Genomic DNA, 24,061 nt, shown 5'->3' on the forward strand with positions numbered 1-24,061 from the left:
TATCAGGAGTCTTTCTAAGACTGCTAAAACCTATATCAAAAACGCCCAAAAACATCCATCCACAAAGCAGAAGCAGCATGAGGTACCCAGAAGCGGCTCATAAATGGGCGCCAGCGATAGGAAACCCTCCACCAGGCCTCACTGCAATTCCCCCTCTCTCCATTATCCGTCAATTTACATGAATTTTGTTGTCAAATCGATTGCCAGACAAATAGAATATCCTGTGCGCTCGATGTGTCATATGCTGCCTGGAGCGAACCCCAGCAAGACGAGGATTCCGCACGCAACAAGCCCGAGTATGACTGTACCTGCCCAGAAAGCTCCAAAACGTCTGGGCTGGTGCCTCCAACGACCGCGGGATTCCCGTCTTGTCGGGCCAAGTAACCAACAGGGTGTCAGATGTTGAAAGCCCGGAGGCTTGGAAGGCCTCAACCGCTGAGCACCATCTGACGGTCCTAGGGACAAGCACACGTGGCTTTGAGCTCAGACTCAAAGTGCTGCCCTGACTGATATACACCGGCATTGCGTATAGATCGTGTTTTGTCATCGCAAAGATGTAGGTGTAAGGCTTTGGATGTCGACGCCACCTTGCTGATCCATCGCGGCCTTCATTTCTTGGATGAGAGCAGCGGTGAGGGAACCCTTTCCCGGTGAGCGGGTCTTGGATCCCATTGCCGCTGCTGTCAGGATGCTGAAGCGAAGTTTACTCGCTGGAAGAACTGGGGATGTCAAAATATGAAACGTCATACTGAAGGACGTCAGAAAACATCTGGCCGATAGCTTCGCCCTCTTCCTTGAACCCAGGATCTGCGTGTTTCCAACAAACGACAAGCACCCGGGCATTCGCATATGTGGTATCGGATATCATTTCGGTGTATAAGGGTCTGGTATGTGCGGAGTTGATCCACGGTGACCACGAAGCAAAAAAAGGTAAGGTATTTGCAAAATGTCTAGACGTAAGAGTTGAAGACTGATCAGTCTGAAAGGAATAAATGCGGTCATGCTGATGGAAGATGATATATGTGTTTGCCAGCTGTGTTGAAAGAACGGCCGACAACCTGGGAGAGAAGCAACACCTCGACTCGGACCATATTGTCGCATGTTACACTCACGACCTATGTCAGAACTCAATGCCAGACGGAAGGTGTAGATAATCTGAAGTCGGCTGGAGTTATGTCAAGTTGAAAACTCTGAGACAGACTAACAGAGTCAATTGTCGGCACCAAGCGCTCGATGTGCGCCGCATTGGAAATCCCGGAGTTGCCATGAGGGCAACAAGGTGTCACAATTCGGATGCCACTACCCGATAACCAAGAGATATGAGAACTTATCTCAGTTTCAGACCACGCGCCTGGCAATGGCTGGATGTGGCTGGTGGGCCCACTTATTCAGGGGGGGGATTTGCCAGGCGCTGTTCTCAATAACTGGGCCACACCTAACGCACCGCACCTGCCACCAGGAAGGTCGTCTGAATCTGAGATAAACGAGAACCGCTGCGGCAAAAAGAAAAAAGTTTGTGTTTCTCACGGGACCGAATGTCAGGGTCGAGCTGCGGGGGCACTGGTAGTTAGTCTGGACAGGCAGGTGCACACACACCACCGATGATACCTTGGCTTCGTAGGCGACTGTTCTGCGCTGCACGTACACAATGGGTGCTCTTGCCCATTCGCCCAGTTGACTTGATGGCCTACGTGACGATACCCTCTGATACCGAAGACCTTGAGGTGCTGATCAGTGAGATGGTGTCATTGGTGTCTATGCATTCAACACCGCAGGAAATTTGTCCACATTTGGCGCAGAGGTGCTATCTCCTGCCAAGTTTCGGTTTTAGAACTACGAAATAGGAGTGCGAGGAGACCTGCTGGGAAACAGCAGAGGACACGGTTAGACCTGATGACCTTGTGACATAAATCGCCCGGCTCCTGCTTATCAGTGTAAATTAATGTTTCCATGTATACCAGGTAGGCAAGTTGCCGCTTCAAAGCATAAACACAACGATGACGGTGCCATGATCCCACATTTAGCATCTGGCTCTTCCTGAGCCCTTGGTTTCGAGCGACAGCGCAAAGGACACCGGCGAAACTGCCTTGTGACTACCCAAGACCAAGGGTTCATGTAAGAGCCGCATGCGGGAGCAAGGTAACACGATATTGAGCATGGACTAAGCTAGGTATTGGTTCTGTCACCAACCACCACGTGATTACTCTTGTGTTTGGGCTCAACAGATGATAATGTCAGGTGTCGACATAATCCACGTGAACTATTATCCATCCTGTCGATCCAGCTCCATCGTACAGTTGCACCAGTTATAGCACCCTCCCCCCAACCCCGTCTCCCTCGCTCCCCCTCTCACTCCCCCTCCCCATCTCCCACCCCCGCCCTCTATACCTTCCCCCCCAAATCCCACACCTCCCCGGCGCCAATATCCCATTCGGATCCAACGCATCCTTCAACCTTTCATTAAACCTCCCCAGCGCCCCCCCACCCCACCCATACGTACCCGCCACCTGATCCATCAGCACCAAATGCGTCCTATACTCCCCGTACCCCTCCCTCGCAGCCTCATCAACCATATCCCTCAGACACCCCAACGCCCTCTCCTTCTGCTCCCTGTCATCTCTATCAAAAACAATCTCCACAATCAAATGCATCTCCCTCAGTCCAACAATAAAAGCAGGCATGAAATCAATCCCGTACTTTTCATGAATCCTCTTGCCCAGCTGGAAGAGTTTCGTAGCATCAGCACTACGGATGGGGGAGACAGGGGAAAAGGCAATGTGAGCACCGTTGGGGGCCCAGTTCACCCAGCGGAGTTCGTGGATGTCGGGTGTTCCGGAGGCGATTCTGTCTCGGGACCAGAAATATTCGTCCTCGGGGAGGGTGGAGGGGTCGATTTTGCGGCAGCCGGGGATTTTGCTGAACTCGGCGTCGATGATGGCGAGTTTGTAGGAGCGGATGTGGGGCGCGCCGTAGGACATGCCGTAGTAGGCCCAGGTGTGGTCGCCTACCGGGGAGGCGGCGGCGGCGGAGTGGATTATTTCGGGGGGGATGGTGCCACTGCCGGAGAAGAAGTGTGATTTTGGGAGACCAGAGGCGGCGATGGTTTGGGTTACGTGGCGGAGCTGGGCGACGTTTTCGAGGATGGTGGAAATGCGGAGGGGGCGGATGATTTCCATCTGGTCGGAAAAGGGGGAGGAGGGGGGGTTAGTTGGGGATATAGGGGTGATAGGGGTTGGGGGAGCGTACAAGAGGGCCGAGGTCTTCTTCTTTGGGAAAGGTGTACATCTGTCGAGGTCAATATCTCCTCCCTTTCTGTGCTGTGTGTCGCCACTTACAAAACTCTCATGCCCCCCGGGATTTGGCATCAGCGTCATCCCCATCTTGGTCACAATCCCAAAATTACTCTGCGAAAAAATCCCACTGTTTGTTCCCGTCAGCTTCTTTCACCCCCTCTACCCCCCAGAAAGAACTCACTCAGAATAAGGCCCAAACCCATAAGGAAACACCCCCCAAGTATTCTCCCCCCCCTCCGTCAACGCCCCCATCCCCGTCCTAATCACCTCCCCAGTAGGCAACACCACCTCCAAACCCGAATGACAAGCCCAGTGATCCCCATAAGGGGTATACCCAACCCCGCGATCAACCGTATTCCCAATGATGCTCCCCCAAATCAGGCGTGTCAACCCACATGTGCTCCCTCAACCCCCTCCTCCCAAGCTCTTCATACAACCCGTAAAACGACACCCCCGGCTCAACCAAGCAGGTATAATCCTGGGGGTTGATATCCAGTATCTTATTCATCCTCCTCCCCAGATCAACCGTGACCGAACCCCTCACTCGCGGAGCGGCGCCGCCATAGCCCACTGTTTTCGTCAGCTCCCACCCCTCCGTGATTGTTTTGTTGTGAGAACTTACGGTTTCTCCCCATGGATATAGGAAAAATGGGAACAAGCCATCTGTTAGCCCACTTCACCATCTTGACCACCTCGTCTGTGTTGCCCGGGTAGACAACCGCCCCGGCGACAAACTCCTCTTCATCCAAAATGGTCATCATGTCGTGCGTGTTGGGGTGCTCCATGTACCATCCATCTTTCAAAGGTTTATCATTCACCTCGACGTTCTCCTCTCCCAACTCTCGCTTCAGTTCCTCCAACGCCTCGAGGAACTGATCGCGGGAAACACCCTGGGGAACCACCGGCACCTCACGACTGCGGGGCTTGGCGGGTTTGGTCCGGCCGGAGAAGACGGCCTCCTTAGCGCGGGTGGCTTTGGGGAGGAGATACGGGGGGATGCCGGAGTGGGTCTTGGGGAGGGTGGGAATCGGGGTGGTGGCTTCGGGGGTGGAGGATCTGGAGGACATCGTAATGAGCCAGTAGCAACTTGGGAATGGTGAGAAGATGCAGGAAAGTTGGCGACGGCGAGATACCAGAGTTGAAATATATCTCCCAAAGTTCGGTCTACACGGTTAAAATTTCCGCCCACAACCTACCCCGCGACACCTGGCACGCGGTCGAGGTTGGGGAGGATTGCTCCGCATCTGCCGGCATAGTACTGCTCTCCGAATAGAACCCCCTCTACTCCCGGCTCCCCGACATGGTTGTGCATGCGGAGAGACGGGATATTCTTTTGGCATGCTTGGTGTGGGGTTCATGAGGGGGAGAGAATCCCTACACTGGTGAGAGGATCGTCGTTACGTACTTGCAGAGCCGCTTGGGGATGTAGCGTGAGGGGTAGCCGCCATTGATTGACTATCGAGGTTTAGCTTGCGTGCACTTCCCCCGACATCAAACGTCAGGCGACCGATCGTGAGCTTATGTTCAGGAGCGTCAGGTGAAAAAGGTCTTTGTGACAGCAAGCTGTAAGCGTCTCATTGGATGTCAATAGTGAATCTACCATACGATGCGATTGCTTTCCCCTCTAGCCCAGCTAGCACTTGTTTCAATCTCAGAACTCTTGACATACTTCGACTCGAATATGCGCCCGTCCCTTGATATATCCAACCTGGTATTTATTCGTTCCCCGTGTCGTCATTCACCTGCTTCAGAGGTATCTCCCAAAACACATGGACCCCATTTTTTTTTAGTGTCCCGGTCCATCCATTCATGATATCATCCTTCATTCTCCCACCTCTGATATCCAGTCAGACTTGAATCTGAACTCTTACTCGGCCAGCGTTTCGACTTTAGGGATGGCCTGACTATGACGTTTGGATCCACTCCTCTGGTACCCAACACCGCCGTCCACCTGTCGAGAAGGTCGGATGTACTCGGCTATCTTCTGAGCTATGCTCGACTGCCGTCTCAACGTTCGTGGCTGGTCAACTTGTGTATGGGGAGGCTTGAAGGCCTCATCCACGCCCAACACCTGAACCGGTTGCACAGTGGGCGCGGTTTCCGCGGCAAATGTATCAAGCTTCGTCAACTCCACACTCGCACCAGTAGCCCAGCTGGGATTTCTTGAATGTCCTTTGTGGCGCAATCGTTGAATCGGCTGCTCGAGCGGCTGTTGGGAGACTTCTGTTGGGAGAGGATGGGCAAAAGACGAATGCGATCGATTCCCGGTGCCAGTGGACGCAGCATCTCTACTTCTCCGGCTGCTGTTCTTGCTTCTGCCACTGGCGGACGTCCTTCCTCCGACGGCTGTGGTGGCGGCGCTTACATCCGACACCGCACTCGCAAATTGCGTGTGGGGATTGGGATGGACAGTAGGCCGATGGGGATAAGCGGCCTGAGCCGCCGCTGCGCGCTGTGACATCTGGCGCAAGACAACCTCGTGATGTGCGCGTTCTTCGGCTTCAGCTTGGGCAAGAAATAACTCAAAGTCTGTCGATGGCGACGCTCTTGGCTGCCGGGTGTGCTGACTGTGAGAGTGGTGTCTTGTTGGGGTGTGGCTTGCCTGCCGGAGCTCTTTCGGAGCTGGGTCCCAACTCATCGGTGGGGTGCTGATAGGAACTTGGTGGACGGCTGCCGTTTGGGAAACCCGCAACGGATCCTCTACCAGAGTGTAGGAGTATCGTTTTGACTTGGAATCTCTTCTCGCCAGCTCATGTTGGAGGGCCAACTGGGGCGGAGGGTTCACTGCGTCGTCTGTTCTCCTCCCTTCTGACTGTCTTCCCCTACGTGCTTTGAGTCTTGTTGTCCCCTCAGGCAAACTTTGCAACGGGGCAGTTCGCCTGGAGTCAAAGATCCGGTGTCTCTGGCTGCCCACTGGCAACACTGGCATGCGCGAAAAGTCCGAGGCGGCATGCTTGGGCTCGTAGACAAACTTTTGCTTTGGTTCCTCAATTGCCTCCAAAGCGGGAGGAGCCGATTTCTGCCATGACTTGAAGCGGTCCCGGAAGCTCGCCTTCTTTCTGAGTTGGGGCCGTGGGGGTTGGCTCGCCATTGTGAGTGTGGCAAATGCGTCTAATGGATTTGGAGAAGATGCACTGGGAATGTTGTGATGCGGCTGGAGGGTTATTGTCTTGCTGGGATTGGATATTGTTGAAGTTGTGTTTGGCGTAGTACACACACACACACACACAGAGAGAGAGAGAGAGAGAGAGAGAGAGAGGGCTTGGTGGAAAAATATAAGGTCACGCCTCATAAGTTGTGACGTCGTGATGGTGCTAGCGACTACTGTGGTTTGGAGAGAAGGCCATCTTCCTTTTATAGGTATTTGAGGTATGTTGAAGAGAGTGGGGGCACAAAGGGCCGGAGTGGTCGCGGTTGGGTGTGAGGGGACTACTAAAAGAAGCAGAAAAAAAAAGAAGGCTCTGTGCCGCCGGCCACAGCCCCTGGTTAAGGATGCCCATGGGGACGTCTTGCGTGACGTCGGGAGGGTCACTCTGATGGTGGTGGATTACCCTCTGCCGGCTAATCATCGATCGGGTGCCTGGGCAGCTTGGATTGACCCAGAAACCCTGCTCCCGAAGTAGCCTGCCGTCCAAACCTTGTTTTGTCTGCATTGGCCGTCTTGGCCACATGAGACAATCGCAAATAGTGGATGCAACGATATAGTCAGGAGAATTCAAGACACACATGTCAATACTTGCTTGGGCTGGATCAAAGAGACAATCCTCTTGTGTCTTGTTGATGTTCGAGACTTGTCAAAGGCCACCCTCCTTGCTGGCATGTTTGCCTCTGAGGCGTCATATTCGGTTGCTGCACCTGACCCAGCCTGGTGTACTTTTTCGGATCTCAACCCCACAAAAAGGTGAGAGAAATACCGACAAATCAGATGGGCACCCAGGGAATCTTTGCATTCTGGAGATGGCGTCGCAGCCGGCCAGCGAATGGGAGGCCAGAAGGGCAGGACACCACATGCGAGGGGAAGTAGGGGGTTGCATCGGCTTGGGAATACCTGCATCTGACAGGTCCTGGCACAACAGCCTTCATATCGACCAGAAATGAACAGAGATGAGAAATAGTGGCAGGTCGGCGCCAGTAACCGCTCGTTTGTGAACTCGAGAAGATCCAGTTCGGCTCGTTCAAGCTACAGCGACGCTAAGTGAGCAACGGGTGCGTCCAGAAACCATCACAACTCGGCAGCTCGTGACCGTGAGGGACGGATTGCGGGGGAGGGGAAAGATCGTCAGCAGGGCGTCAAGCCACCCAACTGGTAGGGGTTCAAGAGATGTTCAGTGCTGGTCCCTGCTCGATGCGGCTAGTGTATATGAAACCACAGCTGTGCTACCTCACCAATATGCATGCTTGTCAGCAAATGCCGTCTCGAAGCGAGCACAACTTTGATTGTATTTCCCGGACAGGGACGGCACACGTGTTGCAAAGTGAGAAGTCAGACAAATTCCTCGGTCCACTTGGCTTGTAGTCGCCTCAGAGGCCAAGCCATGCCAAAGGGAATCCTTCAAAGCTTGATGAAGCTTGTCTGGCTTGTCAATGCTTGTCCTCTCGGTGTTCGAGCTGAACCGACGGCCTCGCAGCTCGATGGGGGATGGTGTCTTCAGAGTTTGGTGCTGAATTCGACTGCTTTGAAGGTCGTTGGTGGGCAATGCCGAGTTTCCAGCGCTGACCAGAACGTGGAAGGTGGCAAGGCAATGTCAACGGGGGAAGCACCAGCCATTCAGGAGGCAACATGGGCCGGATCCAAATCGGGCTGAACGGCGTGGGTGTGAGGCCCCTGTCGGTCTGTTGCATCGATATCTGTTGGTCGGTGTGTGGCGCAACGCGATGATGGAAAAATGACGGGAACAACCAGATTGTCGAGTTCGTTTTTGGCTCTGTGACTCGACCGGGCCTATGCAAGCGGAGTTGCGTCAGAAACTGGTGGCTTTTTGATGGCGCTCGCCCGCAGGCGCCGCTGAGTATGGTTCGCTGCCGGACGGTGAGCTCATCGAAAGAGGGTGGCGGTCATCCAAATGCGGCGACTGCTTGCAGACTGGCAATATTCGGCAGTCCTGACTCGTGTTTTTCGACTTTTCATGATGCGCGGTTTAGGAACCGCCGAGACTCTTCCCTTGTTGTTGGGCTTCTGTGTGATGAACAAGCAATGAAGCTGAGAATGTGGAGGTTTTTTTTATTCAGCAAAAGGTGGCTGGTCAGTGCGCTCGCGACGCTAGGGAGCGGGGGCGGCAGCTCCACACTCCAGGCGTGCCAAGCCAATCAACGCAGAGGTGGGGTTTTCAGGAACAACGGGAGTTAGCTGTACGGCCGGAAGAGATATTTTCCTCCGATTTGTGAACTGGTGGTCCCTTTTAAAGCAGTCCGGGTGTCAATGGCCTCGTTGAGGCAGTGAACGGGCAGTGAAGATGTGTTTTAGAGGCCAACAGCCAACTGCGGGGACCCCAGTTGGGCTTAGCCAGTTGACAGTTCGATGGTGTCAACTTTTCAATTCACAGTGAACTGCTCTTGACAGAAAGGCCGGCCGACACCGAGAGTCCACCGTAGACCGAACCAGACGCCGCTACGTGCGCAGTTGAACAAAACATCAAACCCTGCATGCGGAGCGTCGATAGAGCCGGTTTGATACGAGGTGCAGTCCGATTAAGCTCGATTCCCCACTGAGCGGGAGATCTCCACTTGGTGTCCAGCGATCATGGATTCATGGATTCAAGGGAGCCCTGACATTCAGACACGACCCGCACATTCGGCCGTTCAGACGTCAACGGTAGACAGCTCAATGGGCCGATAGCTGAAATCTCTATTGTGACAGCTTTTGATATCACAACTCATAAACAGGAATATTTCGAAACGTGCGCGGCCTAGCCAATCCATACAATATTTTCGCGCGTCGAATCCTCTAGACTCCGGTCCAGTTCGGGTCGTACAATCCAGAGTCGGAACACAGCCCAGACCGGGTAGCGGGAAACACCCGGACTGGGCAATGTGTAAGACACTATCGAGGCCAAGAGACGGCTCGTCCAAGAGTAAGGACATACATAAACAACACAAAAAGGTCCAGATCGACACTTCTGCTTTGGGATCTCACAATGCATTCTTTCCTCGTGTTGGAGAGAATCCTCCGGGTGTCGGGCCGTGTTCATAGGCCTCCAGCGCGGCAACCTCCCAGCCCGCCACAAGCGCTACCCGGAATCTCGGCACAGTCTTGGCCCCCAAGAAAGCAAGGCGATGATCTGCTGCTGTGTTCGAGCACAGCGTCAACTAAAACTCTGATATTCAGCCTTGTGTGGTTGGTTCGGCGTGGTGAGGGAGCCCAAGATGTCCTGATGATAGGTTGCTGAGTCAAAAGACGTGCTCAAACAATATTCGAAGCTGCCTGAGGAGGGTGGGTAGACAAGCTCTTTCACCCTTCCAGATCTCTTTCCTTCAGCAGTTCTTTCAGGTCAAAGACGATTTCCACCATGATCGCCTCTTTACAGGGATGCCCCTTGGCGGTCTCAAATCTTGTGCGAGCTGCGACGACCATATTTCGCTGCTGGTCGTAATGGGGCCATTCCTCAGGTTTGTCAAGTACCATTTCATCCCCCTTTACAATCCACTTGTGTTCCAAGTCGGGCCCAGAAATTCGCCTTTCCAGGTCCAAAATCCGACATGTCCAATTACGAGTTGAACAGTCCAGTGCGAGATAGATACCTACGATCTCGATTTCCTCCAAGAAGCCAGGCTTGCATCTCCCCGCCATTTCGTGTGAGTAAACAAGCAGGCCTCTGGTGACGTTTCCGCGGTTCTCCTCCATCTTCTCTCTTGTGCTCGTCGGAGGGGTTGCGGAAGGCATGAAGAAGCTGATGTTTGGATAGAGGTCTCCCTTAGGGAACGAGTCCAAGTACCGGTAGGATCCCATTCCCCGTGGAAATGCGATCATGAACCCCCGATCAGGTATCTTCATGGATGGCCCCACGTCGATAACCTCAAAGCCCTTCATCGCCTCGTCCATCTCAGTACCATATAAAGGGTAGATTCGAGAGAAGTAGGTGACGAGGATATCCGTGTCTTTCCGAGTTGTCAAATCTTGTATCTCAAGGGGCGTGGTTTTCGCAATAGTGGAGGTGCTCTCTGCCAATGCTGTGTTGCTATCACTGTCACTACCCCCGACTTCAGGCGTAGAGTCGCTGTGTTTTGACCGCAATGTCCCCTGATTGCCTACCAAGTCTACTCCCAAGCTAATGAGTGTAACCGGCGCGCGAGCCCGCATGAACTTCTTGTCCCTACCGAGAAGCGGGAGGCAAGTGATTGACCGTGCCCTGACATCTTCCTGGGCCCAGTGTAGCTCCACACAGTTCAACACAGCCAACACCCAGTAGGGGGACATGGTGTAAATCAAAGGCGTAGTCAGTGATAACCCAGCATTGGACATAGTGAAAGGTGGTGTCAGCTTGGGCGCAAAGCTGGGTCGCACTCCTCCTTGGGAGGCAAAGTCACTCGGGTGGTGGGCGAGTAGCGTATTGTCGGATGAATCGGTGTTGAAGGCAAGGATGCTTTGGTCGTCAGACACCTTGATAATTTCCTCCTGAAGCCTCCTAAACGCGTTTTGACTTCCTTCCCCGTAGAGTAATGGCATGCTGATTCCGAAAATGCCGAGCAATGAATATGTGATGTCCTCCTCCCGCGTCGTCACTCTTCGAGAAGCCCAACTCATCCGTTGTGCGACGCTGCAGACAGCGACCCGCCTGGTACCTCTCAAACAGCTTTCGTCAATCCCTGTGATTTCGCGAATAAGAACTGCCAACGCCTGCTTGGTTCCCATCTGCACCCATTCTCTTGTGTAGAATACGATATTAGACGGCGCTAGAAGCTCTTGTAGGGTCCAGCCGCGTGTAAACCACCGAGACCGACGAAACAAGGTCAATACATCCAGGTTACTTTCCCTTGACGGTATCCTAACGTCTGACAGGTAGACATAGCAGACTTGGGCGTTTTCGTACCACGCATACATCGAATTGATGGCCTCAGACAGCTCGGCCGAGCTCGTTTTGTCAATGCAGACAGTATCTGCCCATAAGTAGCCGAGCCCGTTCTCCCGTGCGCGTTTACACGCTGCGTAGATCTTTTCGAAGCCTAGATGCTTGAACTTTCGTATTCTTGTTACACGTTTGGTCCACTGCTGGAAGCTGGCTTCTGTTGCTTCCCAGGTATGAGATAGAATGGCGTACGGGGGTATATAGGTTCCGTAAAATTCCTCAATCTGAAGGCTAGACACATTGATGAGTCGCATATCGTAGGCATTCCGTCCTGGCCTTAGTGATTGAATATGGACGGATGATGGACATAATGGGATTGACGCGCTTCAGGAGGCGCCTCCGTTGAGGTGACATCGGCGAGCGGGGGCGCTGCCAAGGTGCGGCTTCATTGGCTGCGTGTTGACAGGATTGGAAGAATTGTTAGATACAAGCGGTAGGAAGGCCAGAAACATCTGTCAAACTCTCTGATTGTTAAGACTTGCTTGCAATATCTCTTGATGATCATAACTTGGCTCGCAATCCAGAGCCTAGGCGCCAGCTTTCTACGTCCTCCATCTTGTAAACCTCATAAGCTGGCTCCTCGTATGGGTGTGCCCTATCGGTTGCGTTAGCTGACATGGCAATTCAAGAGACATCATCTCCAACACATACTTCTTCAGAGCTTCCACGGCGCGTTTGGCCACGGCCTTTCCCACACACAGTGTCTCAACCCGAGCCTCTTCTTCCTCAGCGAGTACGTTGATTTTTCCCTTGTAAGGTTTGGCACCGTGTCCCGGTTTGAACTGTCCAGTTCCCAATGCTGTCCAGCAACATTCTGTGTAATTGCCAGCTCCGGGATAACGGCCTGCCCCAGCAGCAAAGACGGCGTCTTTGCAAATTCGAAGGTGGGAGGTTGGGACGTAGAAGACGAGTTTGTACTGAGGGTTTCTGCTGGAACGAAATAGAAACGATGTCATTTTTGCACTTGAAATGAACGTTGTTTGTACAGCAGGAACTTGGTTTTTGTCTCAGCAGCTTAGGGTGGGCGAAGAAAAGAGAATGTCACGGTGGAAAATGCGGGGCAGAGTTGCGTGGAGACACATCGCGATGGCCCAAGAGAGAGGACCCTAACCCTGAGATGCTGGTGGTGATCACCAGCCAAAGAGTCCCATGCTCAGAAGACAGTTTAGATTTGGTAAAAATTGCTGAAACCGCCGGATGGGGGACACACATCGTCTGGAAATGATACAATACATTCAATGAGTAAGGCCCGGCCTATGAGAACTCGATCAATTCCACATATTTACATCTCATAACCATGGGCATAAATGACTTTCTTAGAACTTAACCCAGAAATTCTAAATCTCTACGGTGGTAGGGTGCATTGTGAGATATGAAGGCATAAGCTGGGGCAAAGTCTCTCGAAAATCTGTGGTAGCGTCTGTCCTGAGCTAGGACGGGATCCAGCATAAGGTCCCCAGAACCCTTCTCATGGATAGGCGCAACACCCACTGCCTTGACATTGGCGAGATGCAAGATGCAAGCCCCAGAGGAACGTAGTTCCAAACTATTTCCATCTGAATATATCACGTCCCACGTGAAAAAGCTTGCACTGTGCTCGAAGCAATCTGGAATAAAAGAGCACTCTGCCCATCGAAATTCTCCGCCATTTTCTCAATTTTCATCTCCCTCTCGGCTTCTCTTTCTCACTTTGTGAATCCGTCCTCAAAGTCGTGTAGCATGTCGATTCAGAGCTCAAATTGGCAGACCCCGGCGGAGAAGCGCAAGAGCCTTCTTGCCAGTATACGCGACGATTGGAAGCTCTCACCAGAGGACCTAGTGAAAGCAAAAAGCCAGCGCGACATCACCGGTGTAGTGCCAGAGCACTTGGAAGCCGCCGAAGCGTCGATCTTAGCCAAAAACGCCCCAGATATTGTCAGTCACGTGAAAGACGGGACCTACAGTGCTCTACAGGTCACCACGGCCTTTTGTAAGGCCCCAGCCATTGCCTACCAAGTTGTAAGCCTTCCACATACCTCGTCTTTCTCTCCAGAGAGATAGAAGTACAGGTATGCTAACGTGCCCTGATTTTTCGTAAGGCGACTGTCTTCATGAACTCTTCTTTGACCAGGCCTTGGAACGTGCCAAGGCTCTCCACGCTGGTTTCAAGGAGACAGGAACGGTCTCTGGACCTCTCTACGGCCTTCCCATCAGTTTGAAGGACCAGTTTCACATCAAAGACGTCTATACGACTATGGGTTAGGTTGGATGACCAGGAAATGGCCCACCCACAGAGGTGGCCCACATTGGCTTAAACTTACCAGTGCCATTTTCCACACTAAACCCTCAACAACCCTGGACCTCCGAAAGCCCCCCCAAACTTTATATTCCACCCCCAGAGGTCAAAAATGGACCATTTCTTTTTCTTTCTTTTGCTCCAGGTACCCATCAATGGCCAAATATACCGAGGATATCGCAAATGCCGAACAAGACATTTTTGCTGGTATAAGCTAGCGTAAAGCGTCCCACAAGCACGGGGTTCCACATTCTACACTAAGGCACCGTATCTTAGGAACCTAGGTATGACGAACCCCTATCCAGAACCTCTGACAGGGATACCGGTTGAAGGCTGCTTCTGAATACTCCTGGTTCGGTACAGCTAAATAGTGTACGACAAGATGTCTCAATGTAATCACGAGATACTGTAACTACAACTTGAATTGCATACTGCGGAACTGTCTATCTACACCGGCCAGTTCCTCCGTATATATAGATCAGGGGACCGTGGACCGTTGACCCACAGACGGTCCTCGGTCCTCTCCGGATTGGCCGACACTGGACGGTGGACCGTGAGACCCACCACGGTCCCCGGTACCCACCTTATTGGTCCGTTCCGTCCTACTGGACCGTGAGCCCCGCTCGATCGTACGGTCCAGCCCTGATTGGTCCGGTGTGCCCCACTGTCTCCCAAAACCGTGACACCTATCCTAAAAAATTTACTTTAATATAATAATCTAGGTCCTTTATTCTATTTAACGTATATAGACTTTTTATTATTTTTATTAAAGACTTTATAATTAAATTATTTTTTCCTTAACGTTTTATTATTTTTATTTTATTATAATTATATTTATTTTTAAGTTTAATTTAGTTAATAATAAAATATAAGTTAAAAAACTTATTAATATTCTCCGGAGTAATTTCGTTAACTTTAATATAATTAATTTTTTTACTTACTTTTATTTTAATATTAAAATAACGGCTAATAAAGCGAATTACTTAATACTTCCTAATGGAGTAAATATCGGCTTATTTAGCTAGTATATTAGCCGCTAGAGCTTTTACGTTAGCGTAGGTAGGAGCGTAGCTAAGGCTTTCCTAACGAAGGATCCATTAAACGATAAGGTTTTCCTGGCCCTAAGTAAGCCGCTATTAATTTTTATAGGGCTGTTTGTAAACCTAGTGTCACGGTTTTGGGAGACAGTGGGGCACACCGGACCAACCAGGGCTGGACCGTACGATCGAGCGGGGCTCACGGTCCAGTATCGGCCAATCCGGAGAGGACCGAGGACCGTCTGTAAGTCAACGGTCCACGGTCCCCTGATCTATATATACGGAGGAACTGGCTGGCGTAGATAGACAGTTCTGCAGTATGCAATTCAAGTTGTAGTTACAGTATCTTGTGATTACATTGAGACATCTTGTTGTGCACTCTCTAGCTGCACCGAACCAGGATTGTTCAGAAGTAGCCTTCAACCAGTATCCCTGTCAGAGGTTCTGTACAGGGGTTTGTCATAATAGGAAAGCCTTCTTTCCTAGGGTAATTTTTAAAAGCTAAAATCTTTAAAAATAATAGTTTAAAAACTAATTTAATAAAGATTAATATATAACCGTATTATCGAACGATTAAACTAGTAACGACTTTATTATAAAATAGTTTAAAGAAACTTTTATTTTAAAAGCTTAATTAAGGGACCTATTAAAATTATATTTTTTTACTTATAATAACTATAGTTTATATACTACTAACGATTTTATAATTTAAAATTATAGGAATAAAATTTATTTTCTTTTTTTATTTCCTTATTATTCTTACGTCCTTTAACCCTTGAATATTAATTACTTTTTTAACATAAAAAAAGTATATAAAAGGCTTATAATTATAAATATCGTTTTTATTAATTATATGTTTAACGGTAAAATTAATTTAATTTAGTTATATAACCTTATCCGTAAGTAAGGCTTTAAGAAAAAAAATATTATTAACGGCTAGCGTAGGATAGGATTATAGTCTATAGGTAAGTATAAACCACTCTCTTTAAGTTAGGTAGTAGTCCTTATAGTACCGTTAAATCTCTCTTTAAAAATACTTACTTTTTATACTATGGAGGATTCTTAGGTAACTAAAGAGGTTAGTGACCTACTTAAGAACTATACGCCGGCTGGAAAACGGCTTGCAGTAAGGACTTTTATTAGTACTATACTTATATTAAGATCTAAAGTATTTATCTATAAAGCTAATACGGTAAAGTACTAATAAAACGCCTATAAAGCCTAGGACGTAAAGAAGAGGCGTAATTTAAATAGAGAAGATTCGAATTCTAAGTTTGTCAGGCTTTATAACTTGGAAGAGGCTCGTATTAAAGGGAGGGTGGTGGAGGAAGAAGTGGTGCCTAAGGAGGATGTGGAGCAGCCGGAGCCAGCCGAGCCTGTGCGGCGTAGCACACGTTATCGGGTTCAAACCCGGCGTAAGAGGGAAGCAGATGCAATGTCTGACTCTGACAGTGATTGAGCTACATTTTGGTATAACTTCCATAGAAATTGACCCAATATTGGTCTTGTTGTGGGGAGTGTAAGCATTCAGGGGTAATCTCATTAAGGTTGTGTGGCTGGTGTGGGGGTGGTGGTCTATATCCGTGGGTGGGCCATTTCCTGGTCATCCAACCTACGTTGGATGGATAGGCAGCAACCTCGGCATCAAGGACCCCAACCAGGCTCACAAGATCGAGAGTCAAATCACTACAGGACTCCTATCTTTGGGTGCAGTGTTATGCTGCAAAACGGGACTCCCGCAGACACTTCTCTTTGGTGAGACGAAAAACAACATCATCGGCGAAACACTAAACCCGCATAACCAGCATCTGTCATGTGGTGGTTCTCCGGAGGCAAGGATGCGTTTCAAGCCTTGGGGGCAGTGTGCTAGGCGTTGAGACAGATATCGGCGGCTCAGTTCGCATTCCTGCTGCGTTCAACGGAATCTTTTCCCTCAAGCCTACCCCCGAACGAGTTTTGTACCGCGACGTCGCCAACATCAATACCGGCCAGAATACATACCGACACACTGTTGGTTTCCTCAGCACGTCCGTTGGATGGCTCGAGCTTGCCATTTGTGCTGCGTTTTCCACCAAACCTTGGGAGCAGCAGTGGTGCCGATTCCCTTCCGTCAAGATGTCCTCGATGAACATCGGTGCCGGGCTAGAGGTGATGGAACAGCTTCAAAGCCGTTAAAACTCGGAATTCTTTGGTACGCACCTGTTCTCCCACGCCTATTGACTCTCATGACAGACATATCTGCTTCCTTAATATGCCTACCTATCGTCATTGAAGATATATCAATCCCTTCATAACACCTACTACTATCTTTCAATACATATTCACTTTTTCCTTGGCACTTACTTTCTATGTCTTAATGTCTCTTCACTATGTTTCGACCCCTATTTTCTGTCCTTCACCACATGTTTACTATTTCAGCACGTACTTGCTTTCCTTTTATGCATTCTAGTGTTTCCCGATAGCCATTGACTGTCCTTTCACACCCGCTCACCGTCTTACTACTTTTAAGCTAATTAAGTGTGTCATTAGGACTGATCAAGCTGTTGGCCCGCACCCTCCCATCACCAGGGGTCTCCATCATGTCGCAGATGCCCTCAGGGCAGCTGGGCATAAGGTGGTCGATTGGGAGCCGCCGCTTCAAGCTACCGCTAAGCGGGTGCATGTAAGCCTCCCTCTAGGTTATCTTCAATGTCGGAATTGCTTGGCTGCAGACTGATAACAATCCGGCGTGCCCGTAGGTCTCCTTGCTCTTAGCAGACGGCAGGAACGACACCACTCCCGCCTCGCCCTTTCAGGGGAGCCCCTAATCCCCGACCTCGAGGAAGCATTCCAGCATAAGCCGCCGATCGACCTCCTCGAGTGTCAGAATCTCACCTTAGAAGGGCTTGAGTACGAAGCCGCGCATTCTGATAATTGGAACTCGACGAGCGAGAGCAACGGCCAGATCGTGAATGCCGTCATCATGCCAGTGGCCCCGCACGCCGCGGTGATTCCAGGTAAATATTATCATACTGGTTATAGACGCCGCATTGCACCGCCGGAAGCTGTGTTTCAAGCTGACGATAAACAAAGAGCCTACACCGAAGTTATCAATTTGATGAACTACTCAGCGGCTGTCATCCCCATGACCAAGGCAGACAAGGCGATCGACGTGGTCCCAGAGGGCAATGATGCCTACAGACCTCTCAACGACGTCGATAAACAAAATTGGGAGGCCTGTAAGTCCTTCCCTTCTCCCCCCACTTACTCTACCTTGGGTTCTAACGCCTGGCTCCGCAGATGATCCCGAGATCTACGACGGGGCCCCAGTTGGCGTGCAGATTGTGGCCCGGAAATTTGAAGAGTGAAAAGGTCCTGGCCATTGCTGGAATCGTCACTGCGTGTTTGAAACGTGGCAGTTTGTTGTGAGTAGGTAGGTATGCTTCGAGGAGCCCTGAAAGTCAGCTCTTCTCTTCTTACGCGGCCAAACCACCCTGATGGTTGATCTGAACGCAAATGTGCCCGTAGATTCTACAAGATTGCGAGATATCACGGACATGAACCACTATTTCCCGCATATCCTCCCTCTATCCATGGTCCTCAGTGCATCTTCAAATGGCCAAAACATTTACGCACCATTGGCATCCTCCGGTCCGGCACGGCCCGAAGCAACATGTATCTCCTCATGCGCCAAGACCGGCATAACGGCTCTCGAGTACAACCTCACCCCAAGTCCATCATATCATCTGCGGGGCCGTGACCAACAAATAGGAGGGGTCTCGAGGTAACGTTCACTGAAACACTGGAGAAATATTGTACCACTCTCTGCCGGGCGGTGATTGGGCGACAAGTATCACAGGAACGGAATCGATCTGCAACTTAGGCTATGATGGAGAAATATTTTGCCATGTGAGAGCAACGGTATGATTGTGTGATGTACCACGAGGGGAACTGCCAGACAGCTATCCACTGTCTCCTGACAAGGACAAATTGTAGCGCCCCAATAGAAGGCAGTGGTTGAGATGATAGCCGCCAGCGTGACGGCTACCTGCTGTCGAGATCATGGGGAGGACAGAGATGAAGTCTTTCCGTCTGAGGTTGACTTTAAGGTTAAATGTTGCCGCATTGTTTGATCAGATCAGACGAACGGTAGGTGCTGGCCAAAGTAGGCCTAATTCATCATGTCTTCCCGCTGTGCGGCCTCCAGTGTCATGCGGCAATTGCTGGTAGCAGTGGTGCTTTTCATCGTTGGAGTCCTCGCACAAGCAGCAACTCGCGAAAGAATAAGCTTGAACGCGGACTGGCGTTTCCAACGTTTCACCTCAAATCCTGACAACCTCAACTACAACACCCTGAAGCCATGGCTTACACCTTCAGCCAACAACTTCATCAATGATGCCTCCCGCCGCACCAAGCGCCCATCCAACGAGCCACCCAACGTCACCTATACCCAAGCAAACTTCAATGATAACTCTTGGGAAGCCCTGAGTCTGCCTCACGACTGGGCTGTCAAAGGACCTTTCTATGTCGGCAACAATGTTCCCGTCGGAGGAAACATGGGTCGTCTTCCCATCCAGGGGGTTGGATGGTACCGCAAGAAGTTCACGCTCAACCCGGGCGACGAGGGGAAATCTGTGTATCTCGAGGTTGACGGCGCCATGTCCTATGCTGCGGTCTGGATCAATGGGAAGATCGCTGGTGGATGGCCGTATGGCTATGCCTCATTCCGTGTCGACCTCACTCTGTATCTGCAGTCCGGAACCAATCAGCTAGCTATTCGCCTTGACCAAGCCGTTGAGTCGTCGCGGTGGTACCCAGGTGCAGGGATCTACCGCAACGTTTGGTTGACCAAAGTAAACCCCATCCACGTCGGCCAGTTCGGTACCTTCGTCAAAACTAGGAGCTCGTCAGCTCAAACGGCAACGCTTGACCTCACTGTTGAGGTGGAGAACAGCGCAACAACCGCCGCAGCAGGTCAGGTCCAGGTCGTCACTGACATTCATACTTACGATGCGGTCTCGGGGAAGGCGGGAGCAAAGATCGGTGGTTTCTCTAACGCCACAGTCAGCGTTTCTCCAGGGTCTATTGCATCTGTGAATGCATCAGTGACTGTGCAGAACCCGAAGCTTTGGGGTCCACGTCCGACGCAGGAGCCCAATATGCATGTTGCCATCACCCGTCTTTACGTTGGGGACCAGCTGGTAGACACATACGAGACTCCTTTCGGCATCCGCTCTCTGCAGTACCTTGGCGATGGACTGCGTGTCAACAGTCAGCGCGTGTACATCCAGGGTGTTTGCCAGCACCATGATCTTGGGTCGTTGGGAGCCGCCTTCAACATTCCGGCTGCTCGGCGTCAGCTGGAGATGCTCCAGGATATGGGAACCAACGCGATGAGAACCTCACACAATCCTCCAGCGCCTGAGCTGCTCGATCTTGCTGACAAGATGGGTTTCCTTGTCCTGGACGAGATCTTCGACACGTGGGGCAGCCACAAGACTCGCAACGATTTCCAGACCATCTTTGCCGACTGGTCTGAGCCAGATCTCAGAGCGTTTGTTCGACGTGACCGCAACCATCCTTCAATTTGGGCCTGGTCCTTTGGAAACGAGGTCGCAGAGCAGGGAAGCAGCAACGGTGCAGCACAAGCTGAGCGTCTTCGAAATATTGTTCGCCAGGAGGACGCCACCAGACAGTCCACCGTCGGAATGAACAACGCTGGGCCTGACACGGCCTTTGTCTCGATTGTTGATCTTATCGGGTTGAACTATCAGGGAGAGGGCAAAGGAAACGGCGCGCCAACGTTCGAGAACTTCCGGGGACGGTTCCCTAACAAGTTGATCTTCAGCACTGAGAGCTCGTCGGTGGTCAGCTCCAGGGACACATACCTCTTCCCAGTGGTGAACAGCAATAACGCGATTGTACGGGCGAATGGTCCTGGCGCCGATCCAACTACTAGACAAGTCAGTTCGTATGACCTGTACGCCATGGAATGGGGTGCTTCGCCTGACAAGGTCTTTGTGGCACAAGATCGGTATTCGTACGTTGCGGGCGAGTTTGTTTGGACAGGCTGGGATTACATTGGAGAGCCGACGCCATATGATTCCTCTCGGAGCAGCTACTTTGGCATCATCGACCTTGCTGGGTTTCCCAAGGACCGGTTCTACCTTTACCAGTCAAGATGGAACCCAAGCGTGAAGATGGCCCACATCCTGCCTCACTGGAACTGGCCCAATCGCGTCGGTCAAGTCACGCCTGTTCATGTGTACTCTTCGGGTGACGAAGCCGAGCTTTTCGTCAACGGCAAGTCCCAGGGTCGACAGAAGAAGGCGCAGTACACGTATCGTTTCCGGTGGGACCAGGTCACCTACCAGCCAGGAGAGGTGCGTGTCGTGACATACAAGGATGGGAATGAATGGGCGAATGCGACTGTTCGGACTACCGGGACGGCCTCTCAGTTGCGGTTGTTGACGTATCAGAACCGAACGAAGATTAAAGCTGACGGCGAGGATCTCTCTTTTGTCAGTGTTGCTGTCGTGGACGACAAGGGCGATGTTGTTCCCACCGCGGAACCCAACATCACATTTTCCATCACTGGGCCTGCTGACATTGTCACTACGGATAATGGAGACTCGACTGATATGGTTGCGTTCCCGTCAAAGGAGAGGAAAGCGTTCCGAGGACGAGCGTTGGCTATTGTGCGTGCAAAGGTTGGAGCATCGGGGACGATTACAGTGGCGGCCACGGCGAATGGTGTCAAGTCGGCGGAGGTTGTGCTACAGGTGGAATAGGAGCTCCCAGGTGACCTGTTCAGCGTGTGCTTCTGGCGGGAGAAGCCAAGGACAGCTGGAAGCAGTTGGCGGCGCCCAACATAAGGTTCACAGGTACATAACCACCCACCTGGCCGCTTCAAGCACACTACCTATTCAATGCAGTTTACTGTTCGTCGTCCTCTGTTATGCCTTGCCAATTGTTATTCATAATCAACTTGTATCTGTTCGACGACCTCTCCCCTGACGGGCATAATACCAGGGAACCTCGTGTAAGAATTCAGGTTCTCAACACTAGAGCCATCTAATGATCATAAGTTGCACCAAGACAGAGGAATGATGTTGATGTTGATAGCAGGTTACAATCTTTCAGCTCGGCTGCATGTCCTCATGCATGTAGCAGGTCATTGGCCGCTGGGTCACATGCTTGGGTCCCGTTCCCGCACGTAAGCACGAGAAATGTTCCCTGAACAATCAACAAAACCCTACTACATGATCATCATCTGCCATCACGATGTGGCTTCTCAAGACAATCACTTTGAAATAAGAAGAGTTCTGCGACAATGACCTTCCGCCCTATGCCATCTGGTCCCATACCTGGGATGTCCCAAGTCAGGAAGTGACCTTTGTGGAGATGCAGGGCTTGCGCGAAACCATCACCAATAAGACCGGTTTCGTAAAGATCACCAACTTTTGCCGCCTCGCAAGTCAGAAGGGTTACGAATATGGGTGGGTAGACACCTGCTGCATCGACAAGCGCAACAGTGCCGACCTATCCGAGGCCATCAACTCCATGTACCGCTTTTACTACGACTCAGGAGACTGCCTCGTCTACCTCTCCGATACCAAACCGATGGCTGACTGGGGAAGCCTGTCAATTGCCAAGCTTGATGATGCTTTAAGGCCATGTCGGTGGTTTACACGCGGATGGACCCTTCAAGAGCTCCTTGCCCCTGAGACAAGATCATTCTTCGACGCCACATGGCAACCCATCACAAACAGGCACCTCGTCAGCGTTATCTCGAACATCACTAAGATTGGCGACGCCTGTCTTCTATTTCGTGACAATATCTCCGAGGTGAGCATATCGGAACGAATGGGATGGGCATCAGAGCGACATACCACACGCAGCGAAGACATAACCTACAGCCTCATGGGCATCTTCAACATTTGCATGCCTATTCTCTATGGCGAGGGGGGCAAGAAGGCATTCCGTCGGCTAAAAAAAGAGATCATGCGTGTGTCCTTTGACCAAAGTCTTTTCGTGTGGAAGGAAGATGTGTCAAGTAGTGGATTTCTAGCCAGTTCACCTGCTGCATTTGCCTGCCCACCGACTCTCGGGTTATGGGCTCCTCGCAACCTCGCTCCTTTCTATATGACCAATGTCGGGTTGTCAGTACGCTTGAACATTGTCGAAATCCTGGTTGAGGACCGCACATGGGTGCCGAAAAATGTACTCGAAATCCACGACTCCGAAGACGATGAGGAAAAGGTTCAGATGGCGATCATTGGGTGCGATATCTTGAATAGTGACAACCGCTGGGTTCTCTTGGCTCTTTATGTTCAGCCTGTTCCGGGAGGGAGTTTCGTTATAAATGGGAAGCTTTCCAGAGCATACCGTCGCGTTGCAAGCCATACATGGACTGCAGTGCCAACGGGGGCATTGTTTCACAGGAGCGGACCGAACAGGTCAACAGATGTTTTGATACTGGAGGATGAACATTATGATCTAGTGCGCCGGGCTTCACGAGAGCATGACCACAGAACCTGGAACCGCTCCGGTGTTTCTCTCCCTCCAATTTTGCGACTAGACCTTGAAGCTAAATCTGAACCGTCTCAGACTTGAGCTCAGTCTCTTCGCCTCAGATTAGAGCTCAGTCTCTTTGCCTCAGCCACCACTGACAGAAGTTGGTTACACCCAGTAGCTTCTTAGAACCTCGAGATGAAACCCAAGCCGTTCTCCCAGTTGGCCACAACCAGATCACCTCGGCTGCAGCAGAGTGCCATTTGTTCATGTCAGGAAGAGCGGGCACGCAATCCTTCGGTCATATGGCCATGGGGCCTTGGTGGCCTCTTTGACCTCTGCTACCTCCCTCGTCTCTCGCCCATGCCATTCCCAACTGAAGACTTTGGCATATGAAAGTCCGCAATTCCTTTCGGCTAACAGATCCCAGATAGGCTGTCCGTGTGTCTAATCTTGATCGAGCAATGGGAAGAAGCAAGACAGAAATCAGAACTGGGATCGGGATCGGGATCTGAATCGGACATCGGATCAGCGATGGTATTGCGTGGAGTTGGCTGTCAGAAAAGAAACTGTCAGTTCAAACTCATCGGAGAGAATAGATCATTTTCCTGGAGAAGAGGGGATACGTACCAGAGGTCTGGTAATGCTGTCGCGCCAAAGTCAGGAAGGATATTCTACTTTTCAGTTTTGAACGCAATCTGTTGTGCTACAGTAACGATCAGCCGCCAGTCAAGCCAAATGAAAAGAGGAGAAAGGGGGAAGTGAAGGAGTGGGGGAAATGAAAACAAAGGGTTTCGCTGTGGCTGTGTGTGTGGTAGGAAGAAACACATACATCCGAGTTGACTGGAAGATGGAGGCACAGGGACAGCGATGGTATCGGTTGGGAATAGTGTGGTCATG

At 51.1% G+C, this 24,061-nt stretch overlaps 9 protein-coding genes across 9 annotated transcripts; 4 read left to right on the forward strand and 5 right to left on the reverse strand.

Moving 5' to 3' along the window:
- Positions 1 to 2,306: 2,306 nt before the first annotated feature.
- On the reverse strand, positions 2,307 to 3,545 carry QC761_0049450 (uncharacterized protein; the record flags this gene model as incomplete). Its single annotated transcript, XM_062872458.1, has 3 exons — positions 2,307 to 3,176; positions 3,336 to 3,420; positions 3,475 to 3,545. The coding sequence occupies 3 exons, from the start codon at positions 3,543 to 3,545 to the stop codon at positions 2,307 to 2,309; spliced, it is 1,026 nt and encodes a 341-aa protein (XP_062733103.1).
- Positions 3,546 to 3,639: 94 nt separating this feature from the next.
- Positions 3,640 to 4,360, reverse strand: QC761_0049460 (uncharacterized protein; the record flags this gene model as incomplete). Its single annotated transcript, XM_062872459.1, has 2 exons — positions 3,640 to 3,863; positions 3,916 to 4,360. The coding sequence occupies 2 exons, from the start codon at positions 4,358 to 4,360 to the stop codon at positions 3,640 to 3,642; spliced, it is 669 nt and encodes a 222-aa protein (XP_062733104.1).
- An 800-nt stretch (positions 4,361 to 5,160) lies between these two features.
- On the reverse strand, positions 5,161 to 8,494 carry QC761_302670 (uncharacterized protein; the record flags this gene model as incomplete). The annotated part of the gene is made up of 1 exon (XM_062877406.1): positions 5,161 to 8,494. The coding sequence occupies exon 1, from the start codon at positions 6,583 to 6,585 to the stop codon at positions 5,161 to 5,163; it is 1,425 nt and encodes a 474-aa protein (XP_062733105.1). The 5' UTR covers positions 6,586 to 8,494.
- Positions 8,495 to 9,741: 1,247 nt separating this feature from the next.
- QC761_302660 (uncharacterized protein) lies at positions 9,742 to 11,610 on the reverse strand (the record flags this gene model as incomplete). Its single annotated transcript, XM_062877405.1, has 1 exon — positions 9,742 to 11,610. The coding sequence occupies one exon, from the start codon at positions 11,608 to 11,610 to the stop codon at positions 9,742 to 9,744; it is 1,869 nt and encodes a 622-aa protein (XP_062733106.1).
- Positions 11,611 to 11,614: 4 nt separating this feature from the next.
- Positions 11,615 to 12,513, reverse strand: QC761_302650 (uncharacterized protein). Its single transcript, XM_062877404.1, has 2 exons — positions 12,008 to 12,513; positions 11,615 to 11,951 (listed from the first exon to the last, which is right to left on the reverse strand). Exons 1-2 carry the CDS (start codon positions 12,310 to 12,312, stop codon positions 11,858 to 11,860), a joined length of 399 nt encoding a protein of 132 aa, XP_062733107.1. The 5' UTR covers positions 12,313 to 12,513; the 3' UTR covers positions 11,615 to 11,857.
- Positions 12,514 to 13,075: 562 nt separating this feature from the next.
- On the forward strand, positions 13,076 to 13,598 carry QC761_302640 (uncharacterized protein; the record flags this gene model as incomplete). Its single annotated transcript, XM_062877403.1, has 2 exons — positions 13,076 to 13,325; positions 13,435 to 13,598. 2 exons carry the CDS (start codon positions 13,076 to 13,078, stop codon positions 13,596 to 13,598), a joined length of 414 nt encoding a protein of 137 aa, XP_062733108.1.
- Positions 13,599 to 17,247: 3,649 nt separating this feature from the next.
- On the forward strand, positions 17,248 to 18,015 carry QC761_302630 (uncharacterized protein; the record flags this gene model as incomplete). The annotated part of the gene is made up of 3 exons (XM_062877402.1): positions 17,248 to 17,330; positions 17,426 to 17,886; positions 17,948 to 18,015. 3 exons carry the CDS (start codon positions 17,248 to 17,250, stop codon positions 18,013 to 18,015), a joined length of 612 nt encoding a protein of 203 aa, XP_062733109.1.
- Positions 18,016 to 18,828: 813 nt separating this feature from the next.
- QC761_302620 (uncharacterized protein) lies at positions 18,829 to 21,438 on the forward strand (the record flags this gene model as incomplete). The annotated part of the gene is made up of 1 exon (XM_062877401.1): positions 18,829 to 21,438. The coding sequence occupies one exon, from the start codon at positions 18,829 to 18,831 to the stop codon at positions 21,436 to 21,438; it is 2,610 nt and encodes an 869-aa protein (XP_062733110.1).
- A 167-nt stretch (positions 21,439 to 21,605) lies between these two features.
- On the forward strand, positions 21,606 to 23,263 carry QC761_302610 (uncharacterized protein; the record flags this gene model as incomplete). The annotated part of the gene is made up of 2 exons (XM_062877400.1): positions 21,606 to 21,689; positions 21,971 to 23,263. The coding sequence occupies 2 exons, from the start codon at positions 21,606 to 21,608 to the stop codon at positions 23,261 to 23,263; spliced, it is 1,377 nt and encodes a 458-aa protein (XP_062733111.1).
- Between the last annotated feature and the right edge of the window lie 798 nt (positions 23,264 to 24,061).

This window comes from Podospora bellae-mahoneyi, chromosome 3, assembly GCF_035222275.1.
Source record: "Podospora bellae-mahoneyi strain CBS 112042 chromosome 3, whole genome shotgun sequence".
In the NCBI taxonomy this organism is placed as follows: Eukaryota; Fungi; Ascomycota; class Sordariomycetes; order Sordariales; family Podosporaceae; genus Podospora; species Podospora bellae-mahoneyi.

What these genes read in the sequence shown, in the direction of transcription:
- QC761_302650 (XM_062877404.1), bottom strand. Translation starts at nt 12,312, where the DNA reads ATGACATCGTTTCTATTTCGTTCCAGCAGAAACCCTCAGTACAAACTC. An exon ending in GCCGTGGAAGCTCTGAAGAA is followed by an intron (nt 11,952 to 12,007) that starts GTATGTGTTGGA and finishes CGCAACCGATAG; the next exon opens with GGCACACCCATACGAGGAGC.